Below are 20832 nucleotides of genomic sequence, written 5' to 3' on the forward strand. Positions count from 1 at the left end.
CTTCCTATGTCCTCATTCTGTCATGCTTACATATTCTATCATTGTTAATTTAGTTAGTAAGTGAATATTTACAAGTCTATACGGCCGCTAAAACTACTATCCTTACTTCCTACAGCTATACATTAATTTGCTATCACGATCAGTGCTTCGCCTTTCGGGTGAAACTGCGACATTTTTGATGAGGTTTGTTGCATTTAAAAGAAAAGACAATATCTACTGTAGGAACCAGACTCTTCTTCTAGTCTGTCAATTTCTGAGTTTCGGAAAAAGAAAGAAAATTCCTAGTTTACAGCTCTGTAACTCGGCAACAGAATGGACATTACAATTCTGTAAGTTGCACTTAATGAGACATCTAAACTGCATCACTAATTTCTGAAGCAGACTTTTGCAAAACCCTCATAAACATTTCACATAAGCCTCATATATCAAATTTGTCTGATTCACATTCTCTAGCAGATGCTATTTACAAAATTGCTATATTTATCATAGGTGCAGATTTACTTGTCTGTAATCATTGTGCTTAAATTTCATGAAGGCACCACTTTATGATCTCTATAAAAACATTTGAGCTCCAAAATAAAAATTCTGCTTGCTAGAGTCGGTGCTCCATTGTGTGGCCTGGCCAGACAGGTTCGAATTTTGTGTGCTCTGGGTGATGTCAAGCGCAAGGAGCTAAATGATAAAATGTGATGCTTGACACTTCTTTTTATGGGACTTTAAGGACCGTAATCACGCGCGTCCCAGGGATGAGAGGAGGGACCGTCGTGACGTCATTTCCAGCGAACCTCCTTTCTCTCTGCCCACAAGGTCTCATGCTGCCATCGAGCAGATGCATGCGCAAAGGCTTGGCACCCTCCATGGCTGTCAGGGAGTGTTTTTAACTCTGGAGGGAATGCTCCCCCAATCTGTGGGGCCACGCCTCCTGACAAATGCGTGATTTCATCAACGCCTGGTGGGCTCCCCTTGCACTCGGGAGGTAGATTTCTACCTCGTGTGTGAATACTCCTTAGAGACAAACTGAAATGTTGTTTTGAATGCAGTGAGAAAATCTAGCGACAATGTTGACCAAAAAAAATCTGTAGACAATGCTGTCAGGAACGTTCCAGCCAAATTTATTTTCTCTGTATGTTAGTATAATTCTCTGTATGCAGAAGGGAACATACAGAGGTGCATAACAGAATGCTTGTGCTCTCCTGTGGCTTTCTAAGCACTGCTTTTCTTCCATTTTAGACCATGTCAGCAGTGACATAATGTGAAGCATGAGGATGGCCTGTATAGACACCAGCTGTTGGGCACATGCATGCACACCCTTCCAGATTTTTTACGAAGTAGCAGTTAACACCTGTCGTGTCACTACTGCTTCATTGCTGTAGGATGTGTTTGCCAGATGCAGCCTCAAAGGTTTTGGATAAGTGCATTGCAGAGAGAATAAAGAAAGGAGCAGGGCATTGGCTGTTGATTGGGATCTGAGAAAAACCAATGAGTTGTCAGGAACAGTAAACCAGCACCGTGATTGTTGCAGCATTTGTGCCAAACTGTACCAAGAGATGAAATCTGCGTTGCCCTGCTACATTTGGGTGAGAATTGTATATTTTGTGCTGAACCTGTGCTAAGATGTCATTTTAGCAGTCTTTCGGAGAAAGAGAAGAGTGCAAAATTAAAAGAGCAGCAAAAAAAGGACACATACAAGACTGCACAACTCAAGCAGTCATGTTGCTCATGAGTGCTTGTGTTGTTCAGTCTTGTCCATCTTCTTTTTTTGTGCTCATTTAATTTTGCTACATACTACAAACCAACTAGCACAGCAGCAAGCCTTGTTAAGGTTTGCAAGCCCTAGAAATCTGTCATTCAGTATCCAATGACTGCAGTGCCATTTTGAGGGGTCATGAGAGCCGAGTGCTGTGGAGTAAAGGAATCTCTGAAGGCCAGTACTAAATAGAGGACAGTATTTCATTAAGTAACTTAGAAGACTGAATGCAACTTTCACTGCATGCAAAAAGGTGCTGCACCATGATTGAGCCAGAAAAATCACAGTTGTCACCACTTGACAGATGCAGCTTACCACAGTCGTAAGTTTGATTATGCCATTCATGCTGCAGCTGAAAGATAGCATTGTCTGTTGCAATCACACTGAACGCTTGGCTACAAAGACGTGTGCCTTAATACCACGTCTTGCAGATGGTCAGGCCAGCCAACATTGAGATCTGGGCTCTGCCTTGAACTGTGTAACTGTTCACCTCATGGAGCAAGAGTGCACGTGTAACATTTGCTAATGTAAAAATGGCTTATGGCACGCAAAAACTTGAGAACATGCATGAGGGCTTCACATACTGATACTGATGCACATAGAGAGATAAAAGAGGTGAGAAAGGCATGGAGGTTAACCGGAAGATACCTAGGTATCCAGTTTGCTGGCCTGCCCTCGGGAAGGGGTAAGGAGAGACAGAAAGGTCTTAAAAAAAAGAAGAAAAAAGGGCTCACACATGAACATGGTTGGAGAGGGGAAAGGAAAAAAATGAGAAACACACACACATAAAGGAACACAGGAGCGTCGCAGTCGTTCAAGCAAGTCGCCTGACCAGAGAAACTTCAGTAGCACCTCCACTGCCTTCTGGTGTGAAGGGTGCATCAGCCGACACTCCAAGATCATCTGCTCAGAAAGCGGCCGGTCATCGAGGCACGCCAACGTTGTCACAAGTGACTGTATCTGGGAGCTGTAGCAAGGACAATGACAGAGGATATGATCAAATGTTTTCTCGCTGCCCCAACAATCACAGGCAGCACTGTCAGTCATTCCGATGCAGCAAGCGAATGCATTCGTGAAAGACACTCCTAGCCATAGTCGGCAGAGAACAGTTGTCTCAATTCGGGATAGTCCAGATGGAAAGCGTAGTCGTAGGGGTGTGTAGGTCGTAAAGTTGGCTAGTTCCTCATGGATTGTGTGTCATCACGCGCTAGTATGCGAAGCTTTGCTGCTGCATCAGTTCTTGATAGGGGGTTGGGTTCCTTCACGGCATCTTTGTGAGCCCTCCTAGCAGCTTCATCGGCGTTTTCATTGCCCTTGATGCTGCAGTGGCCTGGGAGCCACTGAAAAGTGATGTCATGTTCTATTTCTGCTAGCTGGTGATATAACTGCCTTATTTCTAGTACAAGTTGTTCCTCTGGTCCACAACATAGAGCAGAATGCAAACAATCCAGGGATGCCTTCGAGTCGGTGATTATGCTCCATCTTCCGGGTACATCTTCATGGATCATGCAAAGTGTGCTGCGAAATGCAGCAGGCTCTGCAGCAGTCGACATTGTCCAGTGAGTTGTTTGAAACGGAATGGTCACGGCCTTTCCAGGACAGATCACAGCTCCTGTAGATCTATCCACAGTTGTCGAGCCATCAGTAGAGATAGCTGTTTGAGAGCTGGCGACAAAAGTCCTGTTTTCATTTGAATTCCCAGTACTGAGAGTCGAACCTGCGGGCGAGCTAAACACCAAGGAGGTGGAAGGAGCCTCTCGGCAGGTGTATAATCTCTAGAAAGGCAGTCACGGTACGCTGATATCTCCTGGCAAAAAGAGGCACCGGGCCAGTCTTTCAGTAGCACGGCGAGGTGGTAGAAAGGGGCGCAGGCAACGTGCCTGATGTGTGTTCTGAGCACTTCCAATGTCATATGAGCTGTGACTGGGTAATCTTCAGCTATCATAATTGTCTCCACTGCTGATGTGCAGCACGGCAATGCAAGACAAACCCTGAGTGCTTGCCCCTGTGCACTCTCAATTGTGCGGATGTTACTTCTGCAGGTATTGTTCAGTACAGGTGAGCTGTACCTCAGATACCCGAGAAACAGCGTCCTGTAGAGTTGTAACATCGCTTGTACTGTCGTACCCCACGTTTTCTCACCAAGAAATTGGAAAAAATTTGAAATGGCTGTTAGGCATTTCTTCATGTAGGCCACATGGGGACTCCAGCTGAGCTCTCAACCAATGATCACCCCTAAGAATGTATGCGTCTTGACATAACAGATTTTCCTCATTGATATATATGGTGTCAGACATCCTTGGCTTCTGCGTAAACGCGACCAGCTCACATCTCTCAGGTGAAACCTGGAGACCTTGTTTGCCAAGATATGCCGATATTAAAGTCATGGCTTTTTGAAGCTTCGCATGCACCTGAGGACGTGTTACACATGATGTCCACATGCATATGTCATCGGCACACTGATATCTTGACACTGATATCTGGACAGCACTTAGTATGTGTTCTGCGAGACCAACAGGAACAAGATTGAATAGTGTCGGGGCTCAAGACGCCACCTTGGGGAACACCACGGTGTGTGTAGTGTGGAGAGGTCAGACTGTCATCGGTCCGCACAAAAAGGACCTCATGTATAAGTAGTTGTGGGTCCACCAATACATTCGGCCACCAAGACCAACCGATTCAAGTGCATCAAGTATAGCGCCATGAGCAACATTGTCATAAGCTCCTTTTGGGTACAGAAACAGGGCTACAGATAACCGTTTACATCTCTTTTGATGTTGAACGTAAGTGACCAGATCGATGACATCAATGGAGCAGTGGAGATGTCGAAAACTGGCCATAGCATTTGGATCTGGCAAGGATCGCGCATTCCATCACCTTCCTTATGCAACTAGCCAGTGCGATGGGCTGGTATGACGTGACTTCTAGTGGTGACTTGCCATGATTAAAGAGGGGTACCAGATGGCTTGTCTTCCATTCTTGGGGGATGTTTTCATCCTGCCAGGATTCATTGAATATATCCAGCAACGCATTTTGCGCTCGCTCACCCAGATGGCACAAGATGTTGTACAATATGTCATCTGGTCCATGCAATGGCAAGCAATTACACAAAGCAAGAGCCGCATCAAGCTCCTCAGTGGTGAAGGGCAGGTCCATGCATGAATATCCATGCCAAGGTAGCCTGTGTACATTGGCTGACCTGCAGTCTTCTTGCAGAAATCTTCCGCTACCTCGATGTCCTCTCGACATGGGAAAAGCACCAGGGCTTTCAATGGTACTCATTGTTCAGGAAGTACACATAGGTCTCGCATGGGTCTCTATATGTGAGAAAGAGGTTTTCGGGGGTCTAGGGATTTACAAAATTTTGCTCACCGTTGAGACTACAGTTTGTCCATTCAGCGCTGGATCTTCTTTTGCTTGCGTCTGACTATTCTTAGATCATGGATTGACTTTGTGTGTCAGTATCTATGCTCCGCATGCCAACGAATCGCACGGAGTCACTCCAACTCCACGTCGGATTCTGAGAACATTGGAGCACATGTCAGCATGCACATCTCATTTTGCATTGCTTCCTTGATCGCTTGTTGAAGGCCAGAAGGGAGGCCTTTGCAACAAGCTTCTTCCATGCTGGTTTCGAATGTAGACCAATCAATTTGCCGAATTGCGTTTGGTGAATGACAGCTGGCCAACCCTTTGATCGTAAGGTAACTGGGAATATGATCACTCCCATGCATCTCAATGTCTAAAAACCACTTGACGCGAGTAGCGAAGCCTCAGCCAAGCCTAAGCAGCTGCTGTACGATGAGCCTCACAGAAAGGTAGGGCTCCCATCATTAAGCAGAGACAATCCATGATCGAATACAAATGAAGCCAGCCACTGGCCCGTTGCGTTAATTTTGGAGCTTGCCCAAATAGGGTTGCAGGCATTAAAATCTCCTGTGATCATCCATGGACCAATGGTTGCTGTCAAGATGTCTTCTAGTATCTTGCTATCAAACCGGGCTGAGGAAGATAAGTAGGTACCCACTAGTGTAAAGGCTAGCTTTTTCTTCTTAACAGTCAGGCAAACATACTGGTTTTCATCATGAGGCTGCACATGCTGAATGACGTAGGTAAGCTCCCAACATATAAACACAACCTCGCTGCTTTCACTGTAGGATGATGACATGATTGACTCATAGCCGAATAGCTGGATTGTGTTTGATAATTTCGTTTCTCAGATTACGATGATTGGGAAGCAGTGCGAGTATAAATACTGACAGAAATCAGGCATCTCACATCTAAGACCTCTGGCATTCCACTGCATTGACACGTGAATGCGTTTATGTTTTACGGGTGAGCGCTTTTACCGTCCACGAAATGTTATTGCGCAGTGCAGGACGTGTCTACATGTATGGAAAGTTTCTAGAATGTTATCTATGCTTCTGTCTGCTGTCTGTTGTCGCCGAAGCTTGTGTAATCTGATTGCATGTATGCGCGACGCGAATGGCGTACAACTTTGTGGAAAGCACGCGGGTCCCAGCGATTACTCTGGAACATTCAACGACTGATCTATAAAAGCCGACGCACTTGACCCGCTGATCAGATTTTCGACGATCACCGGCTGTGTTCGCCGCTGTCGCCGTTCTTTGAGTGTAGCCTGTTTTTGAGGGCACAAGTTCGCCCAATAAAGGTTAGTTTCGTCTTTCACAGTATTGCTACTGTGTTCATACATCACTCCACGTGACAGGATAATCGATGTTTCTGTGACCTCTTTGCGGAACGATTGGTGATGGTCAGCCATGGTCCTACTCGAGGGCTGTGATGACTGGGCTCGTGTGTCCAGCACTTGCAGGCCACTTCAAGCGGTTGGAGTTGCGATATTTGTCAGTGATTCTTTGATGACATTCACTAGGGACCGCAGCATCGGTATGATCTGTCGGTCAACCCTTGGTACTTCATCAACCGAAGTATGCGTAGAAGTAGACATCAGGCGAGAAGGCTCCTTGGCAGGCTGCATGTGCCGAAGCACAGGCCGGTCACTTGCGGCGTTAGACTTCTCCATATCATTCCTCTTCATGTGTGCTGGCTTACTTGCGCTCCAAGGTGATGAGTCAGGCCGAGTCTGCATATTAACAGCACCCCATCCTGTACACTTGCGTCGCTGATTTCGCCGATGTGGTACTGTTTCAGCAGCTTCTCTGTAGGATGAGCTGTCTCTAACCATTTGTGCGAGAGTGGCAATTTCTCTCTTAATATGCAGGCTTTCTCTGGATGAGGCATCAGGGGAACCATCACAGTTGCCACATTTTAGATTTGTTGTGGGGCACGCATTCACACTGCATCACTCGGTGCAGTGAGGACAAACCATGCTCTTTGTACAGACACCCTTGACATCGCCAATCTTCATGGAGTTATGGCACTGAAGTGGCTTGGGGACAAATGGCGGAATCGCATGCTGGAAGTCTTCAACTTTGACATGCAAAGGGATGGAATCGCCCTTGAATATTAACTTTTTGCAGCAAGTGTTACTAAGGCAAAGCACATGCATGATGATAACTCCTTCATTTGCTGGTTTGATGAAAATTGGCAAGTCCAAGTTCGTTATGGTCACAATACTGGCTTTGTCCAGTGGTACAATCGCTGGGACTTTGATGCCGCCCAAATCTGTTATTTTTCTAACCCTGTCCAACACGAATCCATTTGTCGCGTCCACTGCGAGGATGGTCTTTCATGTGTTTAATTGGACTTCCCTTATATTATTTCGCGCGATCCCCTCAAGAAACATGGTGAGGGCTCGCCGGTTAAAAGTTCGAAGGCTGATGAAGGATTTCTTGGGTATGAAGAGGATGGTGGCAGTCAGTGTTCACTTTTTGCCATCATAGTTAATGTCCTCACTGGTGAAGACACCTTGAGGATACTTCTTCTGGCCTTCTTGCTCATCATAGACTGATGTGCATAAATTATCATTAAAGTATGCCACAAATTTGACATTAGAATTTGACGCAGTGCAAGCCTGAGACCAAGAGAAAATGGATGCTGTATTAATATACTTTTATTGAATGAAGGGATCCATTTGTATTTTGCACTAAACCTGCACAATAAAGCAGTTGATAAATGCTCGCGGCCACGTGGGATGAACTCGTACAAAACTGCACACGAACAGAGGCAGCTACAAGATTGTGCAATGTCACAATGTGTACCATATGTAATACTCATGTGATGGGTAATTTTCTGGAGTGAGTGCACCTATAGCCGGCAACATAGCTGAGTACTGTTATAGTCAGCGAGTTTGATGTGCGCAAATGGGTAAAAAACAATGCTCCTTTCACTTTGCCAGTGAATGACGGCAGCTAGGATGTCCTCCTCACCTGCCGCTCCATGCAGGGTGGCAACAATTGTACCATTTGCTCTGCGATGTTCAATCCCACTTCACAGAACCGTGTACTTGGAGCAGCCATGCAGTACTGTCTTTCTATATACAGACGTACATGCAACTATGCTTCCCAGAAGCTATATTGCGTGATGTATTGAAATTGAAGTTATTTGCTTATCCTTTTCTTTTTGTGCAGCTCGGATGCAGCTCAAACAAATTTGTTTCCAAAAGAAAAGTTCTGGGCTTTTACGTGCCAAAACCACAATCTGATCATGAGGCACACCCTAGTGAGAGACTTCAGATTAATTTTGACCACCTAAAGTTCTATAATGTGTGCCTAATGCATTGTACATAGGCGTTCTTGCATTTCGTCCCCATCGAAATGTTGCTGCTGCAGCCAGAGTTTGATCCTGTTACCTCAAGTTTAGCCACCACAGCCGGTCCGTTGTCTCAGAAACCGTCGTTTCCTCGGTGCATCGAAAATTGCCAGCCTTTGAAACTTCCCTTTTTTTTACCCTTTTTTCTACATTTGGGCACTGAATGTACAGATCACATCTGCCTTTGATTTATGTGCATATTTTCTTTAAAGGGGTTCTGAACTGCCTTTTGGGCTTGGTGAAAAAACATTCTGCAGATAGAATACACTGCTGTAATTTTCATGCTGTCTCTTTGTTTAGGCATTCAGGCACGATTTTTCACAGGCTAGAGCCTGCGGAAAGTTATATGTTGGCCATACGATCGTGTCTGCTAAGTATTACATCGCAACACACCGCGCAAAGAGCTGAAATTTCAAACCGAATGCTGTTTGCCCTTCTTCCAACCGGAGAGGCAATGCGTATCGCACAAGCGTGCCTACGTACGTACATGGCAATGCTGTGACGTCGCTCATAGTGGCACGTGATTTCAAAAATTATTCAAGGCTACATCTGTTATTTGTATAATCTGTTGCTTCAATAGATGAACTAAAGTTCAGAGAAATAATGAAACGCACAAACCGAATGTCTGCATGTTTTTTCGTTGCTTTGCACCGCAGCAAGAGAGATGTACTTCCATTTCGTCTGCTTGCTCCCACACCGTGCAGTCGCGCGCGCGGACAACGAAACTATGTTATTTTGTACCGTGTTCGAGCGTGCGATCATGCTCTGTGTTCCGCAGGCATCTGCCTCAGTGTTCATGTAGCACTAACTTATACCACTAGTCAGGTATCCTCGTGCACAGCACATGAAACCGTAAGCAGAAGTGTGCCATGCAGAAAAAAAGCGAGTAAAAAAATGAAGGCAGGGCCTGTGACATATGTGTCACGCATTCCTGGAGCTCTGGTATGGGGGAACACAGGGAAGGAATTTCACTTGCAGAGGCTCGACGGTGCAAGTGGAGAGAGTGTATCTCTTGGCAGTGACCCTCGCCTCCCGAAATCATGGGTTCGCGGCACTTAAATATTTCTATCTCAGCTATTAATAAGCCGTTTTTAAACATTCTTGCAGTAGAAAACTCCCTAAAGGGCACTTAACAACTTCCAGCATATAACTGAAATTTGCTACGTGGACTGGTGAGGGGCACTTTAAAGGCAAAAATTCACATATAGCCTGCACTCCACATGTCACAGCTCCCTTTCCCCATATTTCATGGTGGCCATTTTGCATTCTGGCTGTGTTAGTAAATCAGTATTTCGTGCATTTCCTGCCAAGTATAAATGATTCATCTGCCACTCTTTACCGCCTTATATACTTAAGTTTTTCTTCTTGGGTCCTCCAACTGGCACCCTCAACTTATAATCATAACTGCCTTATGATCAAATAAATACGGTATATGATGAGCGTAAGTGAATGAATAAACAGTTGTCAGTGTGCAAGGTCCATGATCTTTTCTTGTTTTTTCATCAGTGTTCGTGCGTGCTTACTTCCGCCTACTTGAAGAAAAGAGCGCTACGAAGATGCGGACTAAAACAGCAACATGTGTGACGGGCAAGGCGTTGGACAAGACAAAGCGCCTTGTCTGTCGTACATGTTCCTCTCTTAGTCCACGTCTTTGTAGCGCTCTTTTCTTCAAGTATGCAAAACCAACTCACCCACATCAAGCTTCTGTTACTTCCGCCGTGCATCAATTCACCTTCAGTCAGGCCAAGGTAACTGGTTTTGAGGAAGAAGGTATTGTCAGCACTGATTTATTCAAAGAATGTTGGCACCTTGCACGGTGTGGGGGATGAGGTGCACATTGAGGACCCTAACCACAGCTGCCTTGCCTCGAATCAAAATGAAACTATAGACACCCATGGTCTGGCACAAGTACTTCATGAATGGGGTGCTGTGAACACCGCAGGATAAGACGAAAAATAATACCACAATGTGTTCTTTTGATCATCTTTTGCTGAATAAGCCGAGTTTCAGCTGCAAGATAGACCTGCTTTTCAGTTGCATCTTTACTATTTGTGGCAATCTCCTATTGCAGGGCTTTACTTGATAAACAGGCGGGCCACCACATATCTCCAAATCAGCGAATGTCTATGTGATGGAATAATGGGGACGTAAGAATACAGACAGTGCAAACTATTCATTTTACTGTAAGACTCTAGCTTGTGTATGCTGTGAGTGTGCATACGCCAAGTGTGAAATTTTCAGTAAAAATAAGCAGGCTGTACTGTAATTTTACTTTACTAAGTTGAGGAAAAAGTAGTCTTTTAGTATTATAAAAATAAAGAAGGGATAGAAAATACAATTACTGTTTTGTAATATAGAAGTTCTGTAACTTAAGGTTTAATTGAATTAAGCATTTGCAATATGTTGGGTTTTTTAGCCTTTTTTTTCACAACAAATTTGTGCCTAGACTTGTTAAAAATGGTGATTAGAACCGTATAGGTAGTATGTTTAATTTGAATGTAAGGATGGAATTCGTCATAAAGGATTGCACCAACCACAGTCGCCTGTAGAATTCTGATACTCGTGGTTGGGAATCTTGGCTGGGACAACCATGTCCCTTGTATGTGTGGAATGCAAAACACTCGTATACTTGGATGAAGTGCATGTTGAAGGACTGCACTATATAACGTATAGTCCATCATTTTTGAACATCTCATCATTCCCAAAATTGAGAAGCACAGGATATCAGATAAGGTTCTAAATGACACAGAGAGGACTACCACATTCATTCAAATAGAAGTCTACCTATTTACCTTATTTTTTTGGAAATGTTATTCAAATATTGAGCTACTGACCTATATTCGTGACCAAAGAATCTCGACATATGTTTGTGAACAAAGCTAGCAAAAGTACCAAGCTAACGGAGTTCCTTCATCACACCCGTCATAAAGCCAGTCTGGGGAGTATCCATACTGGCTTTAAAGGGACCCAGAAATGATTTTGATCATTTTGTACAAATGTACTAAGTCATTACGGTAGGTCCTTCTGATCAATAATGGATGAATCTAAGTGCTCCAGGTATAACCTGCAAATTCTGATAAGGTTTTAAAAATGGACATCGCTACCAATCGCAGCACGCCACTCGGCTGAATTCTCAGCCATCCCTGACCATTTGACGCTATATGCCCTAATGACGCCAGTAGGGTGAGCTATCCAATTGGCTGCCCAGGATGCATCATCGATAATTTTTTCAACTTTATAGGCAACAAATGTTGTTCGTAATAGTTGGAATGTTAGTTAATTTGTTTCTATAAAAAAAGAAAGTAACAAAAAGAGAATGCACAAGGGTAATTTCTCACTACACTTAAGCACTTCTGGCACAAAGTAAGTGTCGTCTGCTTATAGTACAATGCACTCCCTGTTGACGAGAGCTCCACGGTCAGTGTTGATCTCGCTCTTTCTTTTCGCGAGCACCATGGTTTGCCCTTTTTACATTGTGGGCTGCAAACATAGTGACTGGCAATATGTCAACCTGCAACATAGTGTCCCTCTGCAAGGCAGCAGAGAGTGGAGTGGCTGCAGCACATCGGACTGTCGCTATCTGATCGGCACGAGGATTTGCGCATTTGCAGCTGTCACTTTGTACCGGAGGATTACTACCACAATAGCGTTTCGCGAGTCCGGTATTTGGGTAAACACAAGCACAAGGGGACAGCGCCTGGCTGTTTGACCATGCCGTTTCATGGGATGAGCAGAAGCGCAAACGTGAATAGTCTGCACGGCGCAGCCACCTCGTGGCACAGAGCTAAACCAAGCACAGCCGCAGTAACGAAGTGTGTTCTTTGCAGCTGGTGTAAATTTTTCGCACGAGTGTAATTGTTGACATATTGTTTTTGTAAATGTTTAAAATGTTCTACACTTGGTTAGAGCAATATTAGCTTTTTGTTTGGCTGGTGAACTCTGCGCCAACAGGTACCTGGACCGTGCAGACCAATCAAGCCGCTCACGTACGTCTACGCTAAAGTTCCTTAATCATCTTGAATCTATGCCTCCAACCATTCGTTGAAACGCCCAGCGCACCTATGGTTACTGGAATACCATACACGTTTAGCGCAGCAACAGAATGCTCGCAACGCACGCTGCTTTGATAGCTCTCGCTTGGGGTCAACTGCCAAGTGGCTGGCAGAGAGGTTGGGGAGTCTTTGCATGCGTGCTCCTAGACAACCGGAAGTAGACGACACAACGTGCGATCATGACGCAAAGCCAGTGAAGGCGGAGCTTAGCCTCAATCACTCGGTGAACGAATTGAGGAGAAAATGCATGGCTAAGGTGGAGGGTAACTTATAAACGTCCGTAGCTCTCTTAATGAAATGCTTCACAGAAATTGTGGTGCGAATGATTTACTGTAGTTGTACCCTATGCGTCTACAAAATTTGTTCGAACCGTTTCGGGGGCCCTTTAAGAAATTATGCATATCCGACGCACTCGACGGCACCAAGCAAGATGTCATTTTGGGTGCTGAGGACAGCTGTGAAGCATCCAGCGAGGACAAACTCTCTGGCAGTTTTGATGAGTATGCAGCTTGTCGTGTTGACGAGTGAAACTTAGCAGCCTAGTTTATGGTAAATAAAGGTGTGTCATGTTCACTGTTTTTTATTTTTCCGAAAAAGATATGGGTTGACCTATATTTAACTTATTATTGTGAATTTCCTGGAGTCAGCATATAGGTTTTGACCTATACAGTCCAGCCCACATATAACGAACTTGATCGTCACGTGGCATTTGTTCGTTGTATCCAAAGTTCGTACTAAGTGGACCACCTATAATACGGAAAAAAAGAGCAAGCGAGATGGAAGTTCACTTTATTTTTGAAAAAAGTCCGTGATGCATGTCTGCTTCTTCAAAGCTGATTGCATCACTGCCGTTTCTAATTTTTCCAGCGCGGTAATATGTTCATCGCCAAGGCCTCTGTTGCACACGAGTTCCTTAAGCGACGCGATGTAACCGATCGCGGTTGAAGCGTTCACAGCAACCAGCGGTAGAGCAGCATCCTCGTCATCGTCCTCGTCGGTCTCTGGGCAGTCAGGAAGGGCTTGCACTTCACGCACAATAGCTTCGTCAGTGCATGGCTCCACAATGTCGGCGTCGTCATCAGCAGAAACGAAATCGTCCCAGGCGACATCAGGTCTGGCCAGCTGCGTGTCAACGACGCGTTGCCACAAGTCCTCGTGCAACCGGCCTTCCGGTGGGTGATCTATGGCGTCCTTGGTGCCTGGGCCCATAAAACCTGCCTTGCGGAAGCAATTTTCTATGCACTCTGCGGTGAGTTCCATCCACGCCGCTTTCAACATCTTCGTTGCGATGTCGACAGCTTTCCTTTTAGCACCTGAAGAGGTCGGCGTACAGTCCTCCATCACACCAGGCGCAAGTCAAGCCCTTGGGCTCGTGCACTGAGGCAGCCTTCAACTCCCCGATCTGGGAAAGGCCCGGATGCGGCAACGATGTCAATGCAGTGCCATCGCACAGAAAGAATCGACGGCGCAATGCCCTCAGCGCGGGGTGGCAACGGAGCAACAAATGGAGAACCGGTTTGAGCCGGTAGAGCAGACGCCTGACTTTTCGGATTGGCCGATGCAGATCACGTGGATGCATCACAGTGACGCGGGCGGCGCCACTTTCTCTTTCGTCACCGCGCGCGCGCGCTTTTTTTTTTTTACTTTATTTTACCCGCAAAGGAGCGCCGGGGTACGCTTTGTGCGCTCTGTGTTCGCGTCATGTCAGGGGAACACAAAGTGCGCGAAATTCGCCTGCCGCGGGTTCGCAGTCCAGCGAAACCGCACCAAACACCGCCGGCTCGGTCAACTACAGGGGCCCGACAGCTTTGCGTTCGCTCTAACCGATTGTTGAGGGCACAACAGTTCGTTCTATGTGAGACACTGTGCCATTGCCCCAATATATATTTTGAGGGTAGCACCGCCCTCGTTCGTACTAAGCGAGCGTTCGTTATATCTGCGGCTGTTATAAGTGGGCTGGACTGTATTCAGATTCGACCTATTTGAAGTAAATACAGTACTTGGAAGTAGTGTTTGTCTGAGCTCATTGGTTACGCAAGCAAGAGAGGTTTCCTGCAGATGACATGGATAGACTGCTGGCAGTATGTTGTCTTCCCTGGCAATGCTTTTTGCTGGAAACCTATCCAATTGTTTCTTCTTTTTTTTTTGAGATGCTGAAATTACTTTTGTGTTCTGGGGCTTCTTGTAATATACCGTACATGTATAAGTTCACGGGGTCCGTGGAATTAGGATCTCTTGCAGTCACACAGTGAATCAATGATCTAGCTAAAATTTGTTACCACTTGCTCTATCATGAAATATGGCAGGAATAATTCTATTGACCACAACAGGTGTTATGTCGCTTAGGAGCATGTCCTCAGCGAAGCTATGACTTGGTTTGGCCTCAAAATGTCATTGCCCTCTTTGTTCTTGAATCATCACAAAGGCTTGCACAGCAGTCTTGGCTGAATGCACCATCACTGTTCATTTTTGGAGTCATTTACGGAAATTACTGAGTTCTGCTTATGCGGCATGTCACGAAAGGTCAAGTGAACTTTGTGTTCTGAACAAGTGTGGCAACAAGTAGGCTACGAAGCTGAGCTGGTGCTGACGCTTGGTGCTGAAATGCATTGTTCAGAGAGCAGCACGGGTCCCAAAAATTTAAGCTGCACCTTGTATAGCTTTTGTAGTAGCCACACGTTGCTGCAACTTCTACGTCCTCGTTCAGTTGCGTTTACACATTCTGTCATGGATTCAAACCAACCAGCCCACCAGATTGTTTTAACCAACATTCAAGCTTTCGAAATCATTTGAGGGTTTGCGAAGTGGCACCACTAAAGGAATTGACATGGAGGTGGCATATTCTCAGTTAATACCACGTCTTCGTAGATTGCTTGGTTGTTTAGCCCAAATAAGTTAGGAGCATGTGTTTCATCTGGCAATGCCAGACAAAGGTATGTCAATTTCACTGCAGTGAAGCAGTGATGCTCTCTGTTGAAGCAATGCACTGTGCATGCATGCTTTGTTTTGCTATTGTAATGAAAGATAATTCCACTGCTCCACTCATGAAAAATCTTCATTTTTTCTGATGATACCTCACACAAGGTGTACCTATTATTTATTCTGGAAGATACAGGCAAGTGTAGTAGGCCCAGACATTGTATTCATACAAGCTGCATGCACCGTGAAATGCCACCTGCGTGTAAAATTTCAGTGCCAATGAACCTGTGCTTTTGCTGGAAACCAGTTAACATAAAAATCAGTTGAGCTCCTTTATTAGATCACCCTTGCACAATAAGCCACTCTTGCCACAAGGCTTGATAAGTCGGAAAAGATGTAAGAACGAAAGACAGGCGGTGATGTTGCATTAAAGCTCCCGCACGAGTGAGGTCATGGATTTTGACAGTGTCTGCTTGGGTGTAATAGCATGTTGGATTCTAAATGAGCCAAAGACGTTTGAATGAGCAAGAAGTTTTCATAACTTTTACCGTCCCACTACAGTCCAAGTACAAAACAAATGCATGTACATTGAAACTTGCGATGTCACACTGCCATTCTGATGCAATGGTTTCAGTGCAGCGTTAAAAAGAAAATTAAAATCAGGCATCAATTTTCTCTTCTAGTGATCAGTCTCTCACTATGAAAAACTGAAAGTACGGTTTTGAATGTTTGTCAGTTTTAAACTGCTTCTATTTAGTGTCACCCACTCCATGCCCCGACACTTCCACATTCTGGTACTGCAGGCTCTCTGATGGGCGACCTGTGCCCCCACCAAAGCCAACCCGCCCACGGCCATGGTCGGGAGCATCGGAGGAGCCACCGCCCTATGGGGGCCCCTACCTCAACCTACCGCCACGTTCGGCACTCGACCTGTCCAACCGAGAGCACAGGGGTTCGGCCTTTGAGCTGTACCGCAAACCAGAGCCACTCCGACCGCCACCTCCCCCGGCTCTCTAGCGACCATTGTGGTAACAATGGCCATGCAACCTGTGCCATCCTGTGTGGAAGACCAGTGCCAGTGGGCGATCAGGACAAGGTCCAGCGATGCCCAATCACAAATGTGCTAGTGCAATTGTCTTCCGGGGCCAGTGTGCGTGCAACAAAAGGAGTGTTATTCTTCCTGCAGTGCATAAGCTGCAGGCCTGCTCAAACTGCCCGTGCAAAGAGCACCAAACACTACTTCGTGTTTTAAGTCTATTTTACTTACAGTGAATGTTTCAGCTCGGGGCCAACCCTGATTTCCCTCTTAAAATGCAACTCTGATGCAGAAATGTCATCTTTAGGCATTGTACTGAGCATTTAAGAGAGAAAGCCAGCTGTTTGATTTAGGGTCTGAAATCCAAAATGAATATTGGCAATGTGTGAAGTTTGCAACTCTAACTCTGCATCGAAAACAGTTATGTACACTTATGACAGTTCTGTAGGTATGTCTGTTAGGTCAGCTATAGCAGACAAATGTGATTACTAGTTTTGCAGACTCCCGTTTACAGGTCATCAGTATAATGGAGTGCAGTGTATAACAACTATTTTGGCCTCTTTGTATATCACATAGTATTTTCTTATTGTTGAGTTAGTGTTGTAAGCTTGATTTCTTTTTCAGCAATCTTTTTAAGGGTTCCTCAACAGTTTTTGGATGGTAAAAAGAACAAGCATGTTCATTATGTATAAAAGGTGAGGCGTGCAGACAGGACACAAGAGAAGAGAAGTGGACAGCATGAACGCCGATTATCAACTGAAGGAAGCACCAAGGCAAAAAAAAAAAAAGAAAGAAGACACAAAACTCATCTGCGCAAGTTTTCTGTCTTCTTTCTTTTTTCGCCTCAGTGCTCCCTTCAGTTGTCAGTTATAGTGAGTGTTCGTGTTGTCCACTTCTCTTCTCTTGTGTCCTGTGTGCAGGCCTCACCTTTTTTGCATAATGAATCCTTGCCAACAAGCTCAGCTTTCTGTCATTCCAAGCATGTTCATGTGGCAATAGTCATGTCTGCAAAGTATCAAACCGCTGCACAGCTCAAAAAGAGCTAAAATTTATAAAGTGAAAGCCTGTGCATCCTTCCTCACGAGAGAGCCCTGCTTCCTGCTGGAAAATTACATGCACAAACGCTTCTGTGTCATATGCACTGCCTGCATTGTCACCACTTATAGTGGAGTTTGAAAAAAATGAAAAATATGGAGTCTGGGCTTGTGACATGAACGTGATGCAGTTTCTCAGCTTCAGTATGGGAGAAGGCAGGGAAGGGCACTCAATGCGGACATTTGTCGAGGTGAAGGGGAGTGTCTATGTTGGCAGTGTAGTTTGACTCCTTGCAGCATGGCAATGAAACATTTCAATTTATTCTATCTGCTCTAATTGGTTCTGTGAATGCTAAACATAAAGTTATGTTTCAATTGTCATGTGTTCCTTGTTTTCTACTAACTTCATGTGTCACCCCTGCCTGCCACAACACAACCAAACGATGATCAAAGCTACACCAGCTAGGCCCTTACATTGTGTCTACCAAGTTGACGTTTTGAAGCTACCTGAGTTTTCCAGGTTTTCTGAAAAAAACTGAAGGGAGGGGTTAGTAAAATACCCAACGAATAAAATATCTTCGAAAAAAAAATGGTAAAACCCATTGCATACCGAGTCAAACATTTCCAAATACGAATAAAAAGAGGTGCATTTAGAAGCAAATATTTTCGAAAATGCGCTGTTTCTATCAACTGATAGCAAGCTCATTGATATTAGGCCCGAACCTTGTCGCAAGTGAGATTCTCTCAGCAGTTACGATGTCAGCGTAAACTGCCCTGACTGTCAGCCTGCGCACAACGCCTCAGTGTTGCATTTCACTGCTTTAAATAGTTTATTTTGGTTTGGATGAGGGTGATCTGCATCTCGGCGTCAGCCAACACTTTGCTTTTTGAGCTCAAGCTCCTTCAAAGAAAAGGCGGCACAGTTCCTTTCCCGATCATTCCTCAATGTGATAGTCCTCGTTCTACCGCACGTTCACCCCCTAGCCTATTTGAAGCATACTCTTGGTCAGTTGTACAGTCAATGTCCGAAAAATCGGGCAGTCCGGAAAAATGAATGCATGTCTTTTACTGCCCTTAAAAGCTCAAATCACCACAGGCACGTCTAAAAAAAAGCTCTGAGGGTCTGCCAGTACAGTTAGCAGGCATATCGGTGCTCGTACTGTGACAGGAGACGGCAGATGCACGCATGTATAATTAGGGAATGCGTACTGTGTGCCGTGACAATTGCCCCTTCCCACGCTTAAGCTTTACTGCAGTATTTTACATGTTTCACCGCGTAGCTTTGCCCTGCTGAAGCAAAAATGCCAATTGGGAACTGGCATTATGCAACGCACTGTGATTTCTAAGCTTCAAAGCCAATCACTAGGATTACTGAGGCAGAGCCAGTGTCGTTGCTGGCAGCGGTGCATTCTTTCAATGAAGAACATGCCACTGAATGGCAAGAACCTTAATAGCGAACATCAAAGCAGTTAGGCCTCACGTTGCCACGGTGGTGGCTACGGCTGCCAGCGGATCTGCGTGCGAGAGCGCTAGTTCAAGGCAACAAGATAATCAAAACCACGGTATTGGCTTTGATTAATGCCGTTTCAGACCTGCGGTCATGGTAAAAAGTCCAGAAAATTGGAGGGTGAAGTGTTCTTTCACCCGAAATTTCCTATGTTCTTATACATTGACTCTGTGGGGTACATGGTGGTGCCGCGAAGCCCTCCTCATTTTCGGGCATGTCCCAACAAGTGGTTGTTGACTGTACACTGGCAACTCCTCCAATTGACAACACGATGTCACAAACAATTCGTTATGATTCCTCTCTTTTACTCGAGCCAGCATTAGGGTAACTTTTGTTCCCTTTCAATAAACTGACAGCTTATTTTCCTTGATAGAAGTGTGAATTCCCCGAGTTTTCCCTGAGTATTTCCAGACTATTCAAAATCCCTGATAATTCCCAGTTTTCCTGGTTGGTCGACACCCTGCCTTTTCAGGCTCTGCTTACTTTCATAAACACGAAGTTTTGGCTGTTGCCACGCATAAGTGGATAGGAGCTTTGAAGGCATAGCTTGTTCTTAGGTGCCTTCGTGTGGTTATAATTGCCTCACTAGAGCATTATATTATGGTGCCACCTAAACCATTAAGAAATCGCCAAGCACAGTTATTGGCTTGGCCTGCCCACAACGAGGAAGAGGGGCTAAGGTAACAGAGTTGCTTTCTTGTTGGCATACCAGCCACCAATCAGACTGCTTTTGTAAGGAATTATAGCTGCCGTAAAATACACTGTGTAGTTTGGGATATGAAAGCAGTGGCATCTTTACAGCCATTCTGCTGCCCTCCATTACTGTCTGAGTTGCTAAAGCTTCTGCACATGGATGAATCGACAGAATGAAGCACTGCTAACTATTGCACTGGTTATTTGACATCTGTAACATTTGGAAAAAGAGTCCTTGCATGATAAAAATAGCTGTGGTCATCAGAATGTGCTGTTAAGCTTTGTAAAACAGTACAAAGCTCTCAATGTGTTACAGTGCTGTTGCACTGCCTTCAGTTTCAATTATGTCATCTGCATTTTGAGGCACTGAGTTGGGCCAGGTGGGTATTTATTTATTTATTTATTTATTTATTTATTTATTTATTTATTTATTTATTTATTTATTACAGAACTCACAGCACCAGCGTGGCATTACGGGGGGCGAGGGGGGGGTAGGTTGAAATAGTATATACAACAAACAGTATAAGTCATTCCATAATAAATGCAAAATAATTTGTGGCACAACATTCACATCCTGAGAACACAACTTCAGTCATCAACAGAATATGATATAACAAGAAAAAAAATGCATCGTTAGACAGAATTAGACATCGAATCATTAGAATTGGAATCATTATAATTAGAATCAGACATCGTTAGACAGTCCTGCGGTAACCTGTTCCAATTCAAAATCATCCTTGAGAAAAAAGACATTCCTAGCATTTCGGTTTTGCATTTTATTTCTCTTACCTTATTCACATGTATCTATACATAAAGATACATAATCAGGCTTAAATATGTACTTATTGCGTTCAATACCAGTCCTATAATGAAATATATTATGAAATAACTTTAACTTGAGTGATTTTCTTCGTTCGTCTAATAGTTCCCAGCCAAGATTCTCTTTCGCACGTGATACGCTGAAATACTTAGAGTAATTATGGAACCCAAAACGAGCCGCTAAATTTTGCACTCTTTCTAACTTTTGTATATCAACCTTTAGCCAAGGGTCCCATATAGTGCAAGCATTATCAAGGACAAATCTAACATTCGTAGTATACAGGAGTTGCTTA

The 20832-nt window shown here is 44.7% G+C and overlaps 1 protein-coding gene and 1 long non-coding RNA gene across 3 annotated transcripts in view; one reads left to right on the plus strand and one right to left on the minus strand.

Moving 5' to 3' along the window:
• Positions 1-17901, plus strand: part of pyd (zonula occludens-like protein polychaetoid) — a 448973-nt gene extending 431072 nt beyond the window's left edge. For both annotated transcript variants that reach the window (XM_065435932.2, XM_065435931.2), the window contains exon 21: positions 16254-17901. In XM_065435932.2, the coding sequence (XP_065292004.2) occupies positions 16254-16467 (214 nt within the window). In that variant the 3' untranslated portion in view covers positions 16468-17901. The remainder of the gene's footprint in view (positions 1-16253) is intronic.
• Positions 1-20832, minus strand: part of LOC135904932 (uncharacterized) — a 240890-nt gene that overhangs the window by 119138 nt on the left and 100920 nt on the right. The gene's annotated exons all lie outside the window — the stretch shown is intronic.

The sequence above is a fragment of the Dermacentor albipictus genome, chromosome 4 (genome assembly GCF_038994185.2).
Source record: "Dermacentor albipictus isolate Rhodes 1998 colony chromosome 4, USDA_Dalb.pri_finalv2, whole genome shotgun sequence".
Lineage (NCBI taxonomy): Eukaryota > Metazoa > Arthropoda > Arachnida > Ixodida > Ixodidae > Dermacentor > Dermacentor albipictus.